Source organism: Colius striatus, chromosome 12 (assembly GCF_028858725.1).
Source record: "Colius striatus isolate bColStr4 chromosome 12, bColStr4.1.hap1, whole genome shotgun sequence".
NCBI lineage: Eukaryota > Metazoa > Chordata > Aves > Coliiformes > Coliidae > Colius > Colius striatus.
The window spans coordinates 13,075,918-13,089,398 of NC_084770.1; the positions used below are offsets into that span (position 1 = coordinate 13,075,918).

A 13,481-nucleotide genomic window follows, 5' to 3' on the forward strand; every position below is an offset into this window, starting at 1 on the left:
TTTTAAAAAATACTGTTTATTAGAATGAAATATCTATGCTGTTACTAGTTTGATATGCATCAAACAAAATTTAAATGTTGAATTTTGGAAGTGAAAACAGAACCAGAAACTGAGTGGGTGTCTTAGCATCTGCTTGTCAGCTGTCCACACTTGACAATGGGACTGTTGCCAGAAAGTCTGTGTAATGTAGAGGTCACAAGGCCAAAATTTAGCACAAAAAAGAAGTGCTCCCGAGAAAAAGATATTATTGCAATGAAAAATGTTAATTAATATCCATAAATTGAAATGGAGAACCTTAAAGATAGGAAGAAGGTAAAATTGACAAAAACATCTTGGGCAAATTACCAGGATACTTTCCTGATGATCTTGGTGAAAATTACTATTTGTTCCTTACAAAAATGTTTAATTATGTAAAAAGAATTTTTCCTCCAACGGAAAGATCATTCCAAACGAAATCTCACTGTTTTTATTGCCCAGTGTCATAATTTGCAACAGAACTAATCCCCATCTGGACATTGGTTAGGTCTGGCTGGGTTAGAAAAATAATTTCCTCCATTTTTGAATGTATAGTTATAATCTCTGTGGTTAGTTGGTGCTTGAGGCAATTTGTCTCCTGTTTTTTTCCTAGTTTATCCAATCAATGAAAAAAATATGTTGCCTCTTGAGATGACTTTTGTATATTTCTTCAGCTTTTCTTTACAGACACAAGATCATCTAGAGGGCTAGAGTATGCTTTCTCTGAGAAGATGACATGTTACTTTTTTACCCAAGTGAGAGCTTAGTCTGGCCCTCTGAACCAGTGCTGTCCCTGTTATATTTGCTATGTATCAAAGAAAAAGATATTAAATACTTAAATCGTTTGTTACTCATATGAAATTTCTATTCATCACAATAGAAAACATTTCTAATGCAAAGAGCACAAAGCTGGGACCACTGTGAGATACCTGTTTCCAAACTGTTCTGTTAATTTAAAAAGTAATTCCCTATTCTTCATGATATATCATTAATAAATATTAAACTGTCTTTCAGGGATTGCCAGGAAGTGGAGGACCTAGAGGCAAGCCTGGTTTGGATGGCTGCAATGGCTCCAGAGGTGATCCAGGATTTCCAGGCGAAAATGGTTATATTGGACCAAGAGGTCCTTATGTATGTGAAAGGCATTCTTACTGTCTATGAATACTGTATGTGCACATTTCCTCTTCAAGCTAACAGCTCTTAAAATGGAAAGAGTTTTAGACTACCGTGCTATCTTTACGTTGAACTTCCAGGCATTCTTGCTGAGGTTAATGTGAGTGAAGGACACTAAGTGCCTTAACAGATTAAGCTTAAACTTGAATAGGATATAAGTTCCTATAACCTCCATGTATATATGTATACCTTGAGAGTTAAATTCTGCTTTGTGTCCCCAGTAGACAGCCACACAAAAGCTCATTCCATTTCACTGAAGTACAACTGAGAAGGAGTATCTCAAAACCATCATACCATACCATCTATCAATACTTAAAATTTCTTAGAAGCCTTAATAGTAGGGATATACCTGAGATGAATTAGCAATAAGTGGAAGTTTCAACAAGTCCAAGTCCCGTAACACTTGAAGATTTTTAGTGGGTGATCACATTAACTGTATTAGTATCGAATCATGGAATCGTTTCAGCAGGAAAAGACTTTTAAGATCAAGTCCAGCCCTATCAACCACTAGACCATTTCCCTAAGTGCAACATCCAGCCATCTCTAAAACGCCTTCAGGGACGGTGACTCCAGCACCTCCCTGGTCAGGCTGTTACAATGCCTGACAACCTTGTCAGTAAAGAAATTCCTCCTCATATCCAGCCTGAACCATCCCTGGTGCAACTTGAGGCCATTTCCTCTTATTCTGTTGCTTGTTACTAGGGAGAACAGACTGACCCCTGCCACGCTACAGCTTCCTTTCAGGTAGTTGTGGAGAGTAAGAAGGTCTCCCCTGAGCCTTCTTTTCTCCAGGCTAAACAGCCCCAGATCTCTCAGCCATTCCTCAAAGGAGACGTGCTCCAAATCCTTTCCTAGCTTGGTAGCCTGCCTCTGGATCCTCTCCAGAACTTCCATGTCTTTCTTGTAGAGAGGAGCCCAAAGGAGTATTTGAGGTGCAGCCTCACCAAACCTGAGTACAGGGGAATGATCACCCCACTACTACTGCTTACAACACTGTTCCTGATACAGGCCAAGATGCCCTTGGCCTTTTTGACCACCTGGGCACACTGCTGGCTCATGCTCAGCCACTGTCAACCAACATTCCCAGGTCCCTCTCTGCCTGGCAGCTTTCCAGCCACTCCTCTCCAAGCCTGTAGTGCTGCTGGGGATTGTTGTGGCCCAAGCGCAGGACCCGGCACTTGGCCTTATTGAAACTGATGGAAATAGCCTTGGCCCAGCCATCCAGCCTATCTAGATCTCTCTGTAAATCTTCCCTACCCTCAAGCAGATCCACACTTCTATCCAGCTTTGACTGAGTGGAAAAGTTTTGACTTTACATGGAACCAAGTTTTAATTCTGAATTATTAACAGCCGATTGGTTGGTCCAAGAGTGTGTCTGAATTTTTCTAAGTACAACAATAAAAACAACTGCAATTTATTTTAAAAGTCAAATGTGTTTAGCAGGAGATAAGTAAAATGCTGGTTCAGCCACAGAGAATTAAAAAAAAAATCAGTGAATGCCAGGGTGAAAAGATGTTATCAAAAGTGTAGCAATTATAAAAAAATGATACTATTTCAATCTTGGACCTGTAATAAATGCCACAAAATACACAACCTGATAAAAAACTTGATAGTCCTATTTGCTGCACCTCTCAAAGTAATCCATTAACCCTCTAAATGGTAAAATGACTTCTGATAAACCTCAGATTTTACCTGTACTTTTTACTTCTCATGGCTTTCAATATAAGAGCTTTGTGTTTTATAGTTAGCCAAATTACATAAAAGCAAAATGGGACATGGGAGAAATTACAGCATAAGTCCTCCCAATTCCAGGAACATGCTCTTTGGCAGGCATAGAAAAGTAGTTGCAAGCTACAAAGAATAGGAAACACAATAGGCATGTAGCCTTGGCTATGCACACTAACACTGCAGTGCAAATTAATTTAACTATCCAGAAAAACAAGACATAGTGACCATACTTTCTTGTGTACAAGAATGCTCTTCCAAACTCTCTATGCAGATTGCCTGTTTTACAATCAATTTATTGCATTGGGTGCCAACTTGACTCTGTATTACAGCTAACATTTGAATGTATTTTGTTTATAATGGTGTCCCATATAATTTTATTTAACACTATGTACATATTCATCAGCTTTACTTTTGTTACCTTGTACGATCTGTATATTTACCTCACTAATAAAGCAGAAAAGTAGTTTCTGATTGTAAGCCTTGACCTAAGTCATGTAGAAGGTAACAAACTGAGTCTGATAGTGATGTTCTATTATACAAGAGATAACACGTTAAAATAACCAAAGACAAATATAACTTTTCCTGTGTTGATTGTCTGCCCTAGCAGCTGTTTTTTGACCTATAATCTGCATCCAGTTTACTGTGGCTAAATACAGCTGCAGACAGCTGTGACTTCTTTCTGTCGTACTATTCCAGGGATAAGTACTTTCCCTGTTTCATTCTGAATTCAGGATTTGTGCAGCCAGTGTATAATACCAGGAAACCAGTACAGTTTTAAAGTAGTTAAACTCTATGAAAAACAGTATCCCGTTTCTTTGAAATCAATAGTTAAATAGCCAAGTTAGTTAAATTATGTCCAATACGTTTGATTTCAAATGAGAAAACTTCAGAAGTATTGTGTCTTAATACATCTGTTCTTAACATATGTGCATATCATGCTCTTAACAGTCAATCGATCATTACAATTACATTTTACAAAAGAGGTCATCAGTTCCTGCTAAGTCAGATTGAGGTTTTGAGAGTGCCAAGATTGGCAACATTTTATAAAGGACTCCACAGCAAGCACCATGGGAACTTATTTTTTTTCTGAAACAAGGCTTTTAGGCATTAGAGGTTTTTTTTTCTAAGCTGTGAAACAGATTTCCTAATAGATAGAAACACTGAAGATCCTGCATGTCACACAGTCCATGCTCTCAGCTTTTTAACTGTATGCAGAATCACACCAGATTTTTCTGAATCACAGCATCAACTTTTGGAGAAGGCGGAATGCTAATACTTGAAGCCACTGACTCCCTGAGAGAAAAGTCAGGCATATGGATATACTTGATACTAAAGGCAAGATCTGTGAAGACTGTTGAATACTGAAGTATCCAAGAGCTAAAGAGTGTCTAACTCCTGCTAAGAGCAGGAGTCCGGAAGCTGTGAGAGCTGTTTTGCTCAACAGTATAGAAAGCAGTTTTATTTTTAAAGGTCTTGTTAGATAAAAGAACTGCAAAAGGCTCAGGCATGATTTTAGTGGATTACCTAGTGATATAGGGGCACCAGGGAAGCACAACCTGAGAAATGATCATTCAGTCTCCATAGAAATGTAGGATATCAGTAGTGGATCACATTTTAAAATACTCTTTTTTTTTCTTTAAAGGGAGGTCCAGGACAAAAAGGAGAAAAAGGAAATTCAGTGTATGTTTCACATTTTGGGAAAGGACCTCCAGTAAGTACCTGATTATGAAAGAACTCAAATTTTGTAGGAAAACATATATTGCAAATGTAATTGTTCTCATAACTCCTCACAGTTTAATAATGTTTGGTACAAAACCAGATTCAAATCAAATATACAGCTGGAACAGATAGCTTATGATCTGGATAGTTAGAAAATACCCACAACAAAGCTTGTAATGATTCATGTGCTAAATGATTTTCATTATAGGGAGACAGAGGTGATCCTGGACCTCCTGGCATGCCTGTAAGTACAGTCAGATTCTAGACATTATTTTTGTCTTGAAGACCTTTAAAATTTTCCTTCTTAGTACAGTAAAGAGAAATTGGGGTTTTTCCCTGTCTGCTTTAAATAGCAAAAGCCCAGAGAAAAGTCTAACATACATGAAGACTGTGTCTGCTCTCATGGCCAGTTCATGCAATCAGAAAAGGGGCAGAAACAGAGCATGCCCATCCACATAAGCTGTGCATTGAGCAGTTGTCACCCTGGTACTTACACCTTGCAGAATACGTCCTTTGTGAAACTGAAGATTCATAGAGATGTGACACCTTCAACAGTATCTGGTAGATCTCCCAAAGAAAATGTAGCAGAGTACTGTATTTTGGCCATGAAAACATGTGAGAGCAAAAGAGTTTAATTTCACTACTGACTTGTGCTCTTAATGGCTTTGGATTCCTCTTTGTCTTCCCTTCATAAAAGTATTCACTGGAGAACTGTATAAAGTCCCCACACTGTAGCACAATTACTAAAGAAGCATTCTTTCAATCCATTAATACAGTATAACTGTGCATTGTCCAGTATCTGTACAGTATTATCCAGAAACTGGTGCTGAGCTGCTTTAGTGAAGCTGAAGTTTCAGGCATGATATAAGCTTCAGGCCATGGGTGAAATGCAGTAGCCAGTAGAGTGAGTCCCAAGTGATGCATGCATTTTAGAGGAACTATTTTGTGGAAAAAAGAGAAGAGTAAGCTTTTAGATGTTTTCACAGACCTTTTGGTGTCTTTTCCAGGGACCTAGAGGGTCAAGAGGTACAACGGGACCATCTGGATACCCAGGCCAGACAGGCCTGCCTGTAAGATCCCCACAGTTATACAGCCTTGCATTTTCAGGATGTGCATAAATTCTGGTCTACCAATTATAAAACTTGTCAATTTAGAATTTCTGAGGCAAATGGTAAAAAGAGAGATTTTTGTCTCACCTTATAAGTTTGGAAATTCAGGAATTCGAGCATATGTTGTTCCTTCACATGCTTGCGAGAACAAATTTCATCTTGGCAGTCTGGTGATGGAGGAACGCTGCTTGTTCTCTCTGTTCCCTTTCCCCAAAGCCACCTTGTGTGAGACAGGAAAGTGGGAAGCCAGAGTTCAATCCTCCTGAAAGCAGTCATGAGGTGAAGTAAATTGCACTTCAGGATAGGTACATCCCAAGAAGAAATTCTGCCTCTAGCTGCTACTGGCAAGAGGAGGTAATTTTCAAAGCAAAGCTGTCTCTAAATCAGACATACTAACTTGTCTACATTCTCTTTTAAAGGGTATTCCAGGTTACCCTGGTTTGCCAGGTGAACAGGTAGGCAATGACTTTTTCTGAAGTTGTTAGTGAAATGATAGAATAACAAATGTTTGGAATATCGTTTTTGGTTATTTGTTACCAAGTTTTTCAAAGGAGTTGATTAAAATCTAATGGCAGCATGTTCTGTGATTGTATTCCAACTGTGTATTTTTTGTCAATTAGGGAAATCCAGGTATTGGAGTGGATGGACAAAAGGGGGAGCCGGTAAGAAAACAAATGTTATTAAAGAAAATTAATACTACAAATATATTGTTTAATAGACTGTTGTTGGGTTCCTTGGAACCCATTCATTTGTGGCTGTGTGCTCCCATGAATCAAGTTAGAATGGAAGGAGAAGTAACGTAACTAATTGAATCAATTACTTCTGTGCAGAAATGATTCCTTCAGTGAGCTGCCTCCAGGAATCAAGAATATTCTGGAGGTTTCGAAAAGCAATGACTGATACATTAGTTAGCACCTACACAGTGAGCAATTTTGGTTTGTGCAGACACTGCCTAAATAATCACAACAGTACCCTCCAGTAACAGCAGTGGTACCAGATCACTCTCATCGCTTAGCAGCCAGCAATCTCATCTTGCTATGTCCAGCAACAGATACCAAGGAAGGGCTGTAAGGACAAACACATAGTAATAGTTCCTCTCCCAGTCTCCACCTACCAGTATGCTTAGTACTTCTAGAACCAATGTGAAATATTTCATTTTTTTCTATGACTTTGCACAATCACTTCTTAGAATTCCTGCAAATTTCCAACAAGCACAACTTTCCACAGCAAATCAATAATTTCATCTTTACATCCACAAAGCCTTGTGCTCAAAGCTTTGGTCTGAAACATGAGGGCCTGTATGTACACACAGATGATTGTCAATCCTGTAACTATCTCCACAACAAACTCGGAGCAGGAGCCATGAGCACAGAGTTCTCATTTATTTCCTCAGCCATAACATTATTTTTAATGATTGAGAAGAATAGGAGGAGGTTAACTTTGTCAACTTTGCTTATCTGGGAAGACAGTAGAAGCTTACAGATCTCAATACAAACCTTTATTTATCTACAAGTGTTAGTGCATGTTCAATGAGGATTGAAATATGTAGTGCTGTAGTACAACAGGAAAACACCTGGAGGCTTACTGAAGTGCTGCACAGAACAGAATTGTCTCTCTGCTGTTCCTTTGGCTTCCACAGGGTGACATTGGACTTCCTGGGCCTCCTGGGTCACCACTGTTAGTTGGACCTCCTGGAGCACATCTGTTCAAAGGAGAAAAGGTGTTAATTTGTCTTCATATTTAACTGTGCTCAACTTGGAAAATACAATCTTGTGACTTTTGCGAGGATGGCATAGGACAAATAAACCATCAGCTCTAGCAGAAATCCTGCTGTTCAGTACCCTCAATAGAGGCTTTCAGGACAGGAGAACCCATGTGTACGTCTCTTCATGTCCTTGAGGGATGACTGTCTCAATGCAGAAAGCAGATACTGTCCTTGCTTTGTTTTTCTTTGTTTGTAGGAACAAAGTCCCAATTAGGAGGTCTTTGCAAGCTAAGAGATATATCTGTCTCACTCCACAGTTATGATGTTGTTTTCAGAGTGTTAACAGAAATAAACATCAGTACATAACTGTTTTTCTTACTTTTCTTGTGCTCAGAGGAACAGGCTCAGAGCTTAAGAAAATACTGTTTAACAGTTGTAATTTAGAACTGGGCTTTGAAAAAATTTAACAGCACATAGGCATGTCCTGCATTTTAATATGCACAAAACCTTTCCTTGTTTACATAGGGCCAGAAAGGGCTACCTGGGGTAACAGGATTCAGAGGGCCACGTGGACCCAAGGTAAGTAGTGTGATTTATTTTATTTTTTTTATGGTGCTGGCAAAGCCCTTCTGTGGTTAAGTTAATCTTTTAAAGCACAAAGTGATGGAAGAAATAACAGCATTTGTGCTGTGAAGTTCAATCACCACCTAATTCAGTGTGAAAGCAAAGCTATTTCAAAACCTTTTGGAAAACACTTTGTGAGTCTTGTTTTATCCGTACTTACTGAACGTTGCCTGGCAGCAGAAGGGCAGTGTTGTTGCCAGTTGAGCTGCTGACATGTAACAAACTGAGACTGTGAAGAAAACAGAAGTGTAGATTATTTTTTCTCAAGAAGAGAAATAGAGAAGATCTGTACGTGTTCTTAATGAGGCATGACGTATTAACTTCTCATTGTGGATATCCTCAAGACTAGAGAAGGCAGAGCCACCTGTTGGAAAGAAAGATTTGCTTTTTGCTATCTGTTCTACGTTTTCTTTTTTTACTATCAGCATGATTAATTTAAAACATTGGTGTGCCAGTAAGGAGTTCCTGGATGCTGAGTTGTAGCAGTCACAAAAAAGATTCTGAAGTGTTTATTGCTGATAGATTTGGAGGAGGAAAATCCAGAGACATGAAACTACCAGATCTCAGAAAACCAGAATGGGGACAAAGGAATGAGTCTCGTTTATGTTTAAAACTTATTTAGCTTTGTGTGCAGAAGAGAAGAAACAAGAAACCTGAAAATCACATTTCTGAGTTGAGCACATTTTCAAAAATTATTTTTCTGTCATAACAGGACCACTGCTACTTAGCACTGGAAAATGAGATAGAACTCATCTTTTTATATCTGATTTACATTGAAAAAGATGGACTTTATATGCTTGCTCCAGTACTAACTGTACGTGTAGATGACAGCACACTTGTTAGTTATAAGCAGGAACTAAGAAACTGACTGATGCAGCCCAAAAGATGCCCAGAGCTTAAAAAAACCAAAAAAAGCTGAAAGCACATTAAACTTGGAGGAGAGACCATAGCAGGTTCCTTAAATAACTGAAGCTACGTAGGTACAGCTAGTGGTTTTGTATGAAGCAGGTCCCAGTGACTGAGCCTAGGAAGTGAAACAAGGTCCATTAACCTAATATATGCATAACTGAATAAACATGCACAAAAAATAAAGTTTATGGCAAACTTCACCAAGCAGCTTGTTGAAACAAAGTATTTTGAATGCTCCAGGGTATACTTGGGAGAGGAGAAAAGGGTGAAAAAGGCATTCCTGGATTTCCTGGATTGCGGGTAAGAAAGTTGCAGAATACATTACTTCACAAATTCACTATAATTAGGTTCAGAATGTATTTGGCAGTTTAAGTTTGCATCTGCAAGGAGAATTTTAAGGATTTTAAAAATTAATCTGTCATAGTTTCTGTATAGAATATTTAGGAGTCCTGCTCTGGGACTCAGCCTGTCTCAGACTTAAGAACACTCAGACTTTCTGTCCTTGGAAAGAAAGTAAATCTGTAGGGTTATCGTCTAAATATTTAGAGCTGTACTAAGCTGCTCTAGAGTAGCACAGTACTAACACAGTAATTTTAATGTATTCCATAGGTACCAATGTCAGTTTTTTACACCACCTTGTGCTTGATTTGCAGAACAGTGCTCACATGGAGCAACATGTCTACTACTGTGCTTTGTGCAATATGATAAAAATATTAAGACCTGTCTGGTTTACTTTAGTTTGTAGCTCACATTCCTGCCTGTCTCTCATATAAAGTATTTGCAAAAATTCTAATAATTATCTCAGGAATATTAGCTGCCTAGCAATTCTGAATAACTGTTATTTTGAGTAAGCTTTTGCTATTTTAGCTCATACTGTACTTGCTTTTATCAGGGTAATCCTGGTTCTTACGGACCTGCTGGTTTTCCTGGAATGAAGGTAAGATATAAAATGTAAGCAGTTCCCTGAACAGTGGCATTAGTGAGAATTCCGTTTCTGTGCATTCATGCAGATTTAGAATTCCCACACACTTGGTAGCCCACATTACATTCCTTCTTTTCTCTCTTGCAACCTGTTGCCACGGGGCAGGGGGGAGAACGGGACAGTGTGACACATGATAGAAAGTTTACACAGCTTGTTAACATTTTTAACATTGTGTTATATGGATGTTTGGATTATCTTTCTGTCTCAAGAAATTCCACTTTTGCTGTTAAGTCTGCTGAATGTTAGTTATGAAATTACATCATCTTACTGGAGTGAAGAACAGATGTAGGTATATAGAGCTACATCTTGCTTTTTTTCCTATCTGCTCTGTCCGGCTCATTTTCAAATGTAGTTAAGGTAATGATAATGCTATTCATAAATCACATTAATGTACAGATATTTGCATCTCGTTATGTTCCAGGTGCCTATTTTATCTGCAAAATTACTTTTTACTTTGTTTTTTACCACTGCCTACCTGAAGAGTTTGAATACTCTTGGATGGATGAGTATATTAGATCATGAAAGGAGAGGAGCTGCAATGCAGCTGCTTTTCATGCAGCGGTAGTTTAGGAGGGTCATTCAGCAGGCAACAAACCAATTTCAGCCATAACAGTCTGTTAGTCTGCTGGTCTGTATTCCAGCTAGTTCTGTGCCCCAGCAACATTGAATCTGCTGACCGCTGTCAAAATAACTTGGTGATATTTGTTGCATTTCTTAACAGAGAGGTTCTATGAAACATTCCCAGTGAATTTTCTGAAGCAAACTGTAGACACTATTATAACATGACAGTGTTGTATGACTGCTTCACTGTTTTTCATTCAATTAACTATATTAATGTCTGAGCAGATGAATCAAGTTATATTTATATGATCCTTTCCAGGGGGAAACAGGATTTCCTGGTTTTCCTGGACAACCTGGCTATCCAGGCATACAGGTAATAAAACTAACAAACACATTGCATGTGTGCACACACATACACACTCCCCTATATAAATGGTAATGAGGCCTCCCAAATGTACCTGCTTATCAGATCATTTCCTTTTACACAGTCAGAACCACTTCTAAGATGTTATGTTTTCATTATGGTCATAGTTAACACTGTGGTTGTAAATAACAGTGTAAGTAAACATTCCTGCTTGGTGCATATGAGAGTGGGAATTCCCTTTTGCATGCCATAGGAATTGGTTAATCCCAATTGCCAATAGTTGCCTTTAACTATAGTTGCATAGCTATCCAATCTGAATTGTAGTACTCTGCAGGGTGTTCGTGGTTGAGCTGCATTCCCCAGAGAGGTATGCTAGGTAAAGGAACCTGCTATTTAGGTAACAGTATGATCCTATAAACTTTTGGTCTATGAACTAGTATGTTAATTCGCACCAAATGAGATGTGAAAATTTGATTGAAGTGGGCTTGTTTCCATGCCCTCCCAAAATCCCTTTGCATGTGTTCAGCCTGTTCACAGAAGTAGCTATTCCAAGATGCTTACCAGAATGGAAATTGAAGTCCTTCACACCAGCTTTGTTAAGACATTTTTTCCTTTTGCTCACTTAGATGATGCTAGCCATTTTTAATGTTATAACACATGCTGTTTTCCATTAGGATTTGTAAGTTTAGGTGTCACATTCAGGGAGCTGAGCAATGAAAGAGGAGAATCATAGAACAGAATCATAGAATGGTAGGGGTTGGAAAAGACCTTTAGAGATCATTCAGTCCAACCTCCCTGCAGAAGCAGGTTCACCTAGATCAGGTTGCATAAGAACATGTCCAGGTGGGTCTTGAAGACCTCCAAGGAAGAAGACTCCACAACCCCTCTGGGCAGCCTGTGCCAGGGCTCCATCACCTTCACAGTGAAATAGTTTTTTCTTATGTTTAAGTGGAACTTTTTGTGTTCCAGCTTCATCCCATTCCCCCTTGTCCTGTTGCTAGCTACTATAGAAAAGAGGGATGTCCCAACATCCTGACATCCACCCTTTAGATATTTATAAATGTTAATAAAGATCTCCCCTCAGTCTCCTCTTCTCCAGACTAAACAGCCTCAAATATTTATCTGAATATTCATCTGAAAAGCAAGGAAGATGCTTAAGACAATTTCAAAATGTCCAGGTGCCAATCTAGTGATATTTCATTATATGAATTTGTGGAATGCTTTTCTGCAGTCTGCAAAACCAATGATCATGTTGTAATTCTGAGTGACAACAAGAACCTGAATGGAGAGAATTATCAGGAACGATCAGAGGACTGAAGCATCTTCCTTATGAAGAAGGGCTGTGGGAACTGGGGCTGTTTAGTATAGAGAAGAAGAGACTGAGGGAGGATCTCATTAATATTTACAAGTATATAAATGGTAGATGTCAGGAGGTTGGAGCATCCCTTTTTTCTGTCGTATCTAGCAACAGGACAAGGGGTAATGGAAAGAAGCTGGAACACAAAATGTTCCATAAAGAAAAACTATTTTACTGTTCAGGTGAGGGAGGCTGCCCAGAGAGGGTGTGAAGTCTCCTTTTCTGGAGGTTTTAAGAACCTGCCTGAAAGAGTTCCTGTGTGACCTGATCTAGGTGGACCTGTTTTTAGCAGTGGGGTTGGACTAGATGATTTCTAAAGGTCCCTTCCAACCCCTACCATTCTACGATACTATATTTTCTATGGAATGTACAATGCTAAAGCACATTCAGAATGAAACTCCAGTTCTGGATGTTACTCTTGAAAGAACAAAGCAGTAGTGAGTCTAGGCAGGGAGAAAGTCTAGGGAGTCACTGGGATAGGGTCCAAGTGGTCAGCAGTGTGTGGGCAAGAGAAGTGAAATACTGCAACAGATAAGGTCAGTGACAGGATCAGTAGAGACAGCAAGGTTGAGAAAAAACTAATACAAAGTTATACAGAGGTCAAAACCAAGAAATTGTGACACTAATGAATTTGGCTCTAAGTACTCAGAAATAAAAAAGTCCAGGAGTGTTTGTTTCCCTTTGAAATAGTCTTTTTGGAAACATGCTTGTAAAACAGTAACTTATGTTAAAACACTATTAGTTACACCTGTGAAATCAGAAATGACACTCACGAGATTTGAGCAAGAATCACCTCTGTTACAAATTGAAGGTTAAGATTGGAACATACTAATCTGTGATGGCAAAAGGAAGTAAACTGTGGCTGGTCCAAACTTGCCAGTAGTAGTACACTGCAGGTTTACAAATGAGAAATGACAAACAGATGGAATAAATAAATAAAAGCACAGTAAATATATCTGGTTTAATCTCAGGTTTACTTGTTTCAAAGTTAGGACTTCCAGGAAAGTTCTAGATAGCTTCTTCAGCCAAGATTTCTTTTATGTAGTCACACTGAGGGGCAAAAAACTCTGCCCAAGGGTGTTAATTTTTTCTCCCATTTGCCCATTGTCAGATTCACAACAATGTGGAATCATTCAGATACTAATTAGACAGAAACATTGCTTGTCTTATTTAAACAAAAAATCATTACAGTACATTACTCCCCAAAAGCAGAATCAAACCTTAAGTTGTTAATA

At 38.7% G+C, this 13,481-nt stretch overlaps 1 protein-coding gene across 4 annotated transcripts in view; it reads left to right on the forward strand.

Annotated features, from left to right (window-relative positions):
• Positions 1 to 13,481, forward strand: part of COL4A4 (collagen type IV alpha 4 chain) — a 72,683-nt gene that overhangs the window by 20,417 nt on the left and 38,785 nt on the right. For 3 of the 4 annotated variants that reach the window (XM_062005571.1, XM_062005573.1, XM_062005574.1), the window contains 11 exons: positions 1,030 to 1,146; positions 4,559 to 4,627; positions 4,844 to 4,879; positions 5,643 to 5,705; positions 6,164 to 6,199; positions 6,365 to 6,406; positions 7,384 to 7,464; positions 7,975 to 8,028; positions 9,223 to 9,282; positions 9,875 to 9,919; positions 10,845 to 10,898. In XM_062005571.1, coding sequence (XP_061861555.1) covers positions 1,030 to 1,146; positions 4,559 to 4,627; positions 4,844 to 4,879; positions 5,643 to 5,705; positions 6,164 to 6,199; positions 6,365 to 6,406; positions 7,384 to 7,464; positions 7,975 to 8,028; positions 9,223 to 9,282; positions 9,875 to 9,919; positions 10,845 to 10,898 — 657 coding nt within the window. The remainder of the gene's footprint in view (positions 1 to 1,029; positions 1,147 to 4,558; positions 4,628 to 4,843; positions 4,880 to 5,642; positions 5,706 to 6,163; positions 6,200 to 6,364; positions 6,407 to 7,383; positions 7,465 to 7,974; positions 8,029 to 9,222; positions 9,283 to 9,874; positions 9,920 to 10,844; positions 10,899 to 13,481) is intronic. The other variant, XM_062005572.1, reaches the window with a different exon arrangement.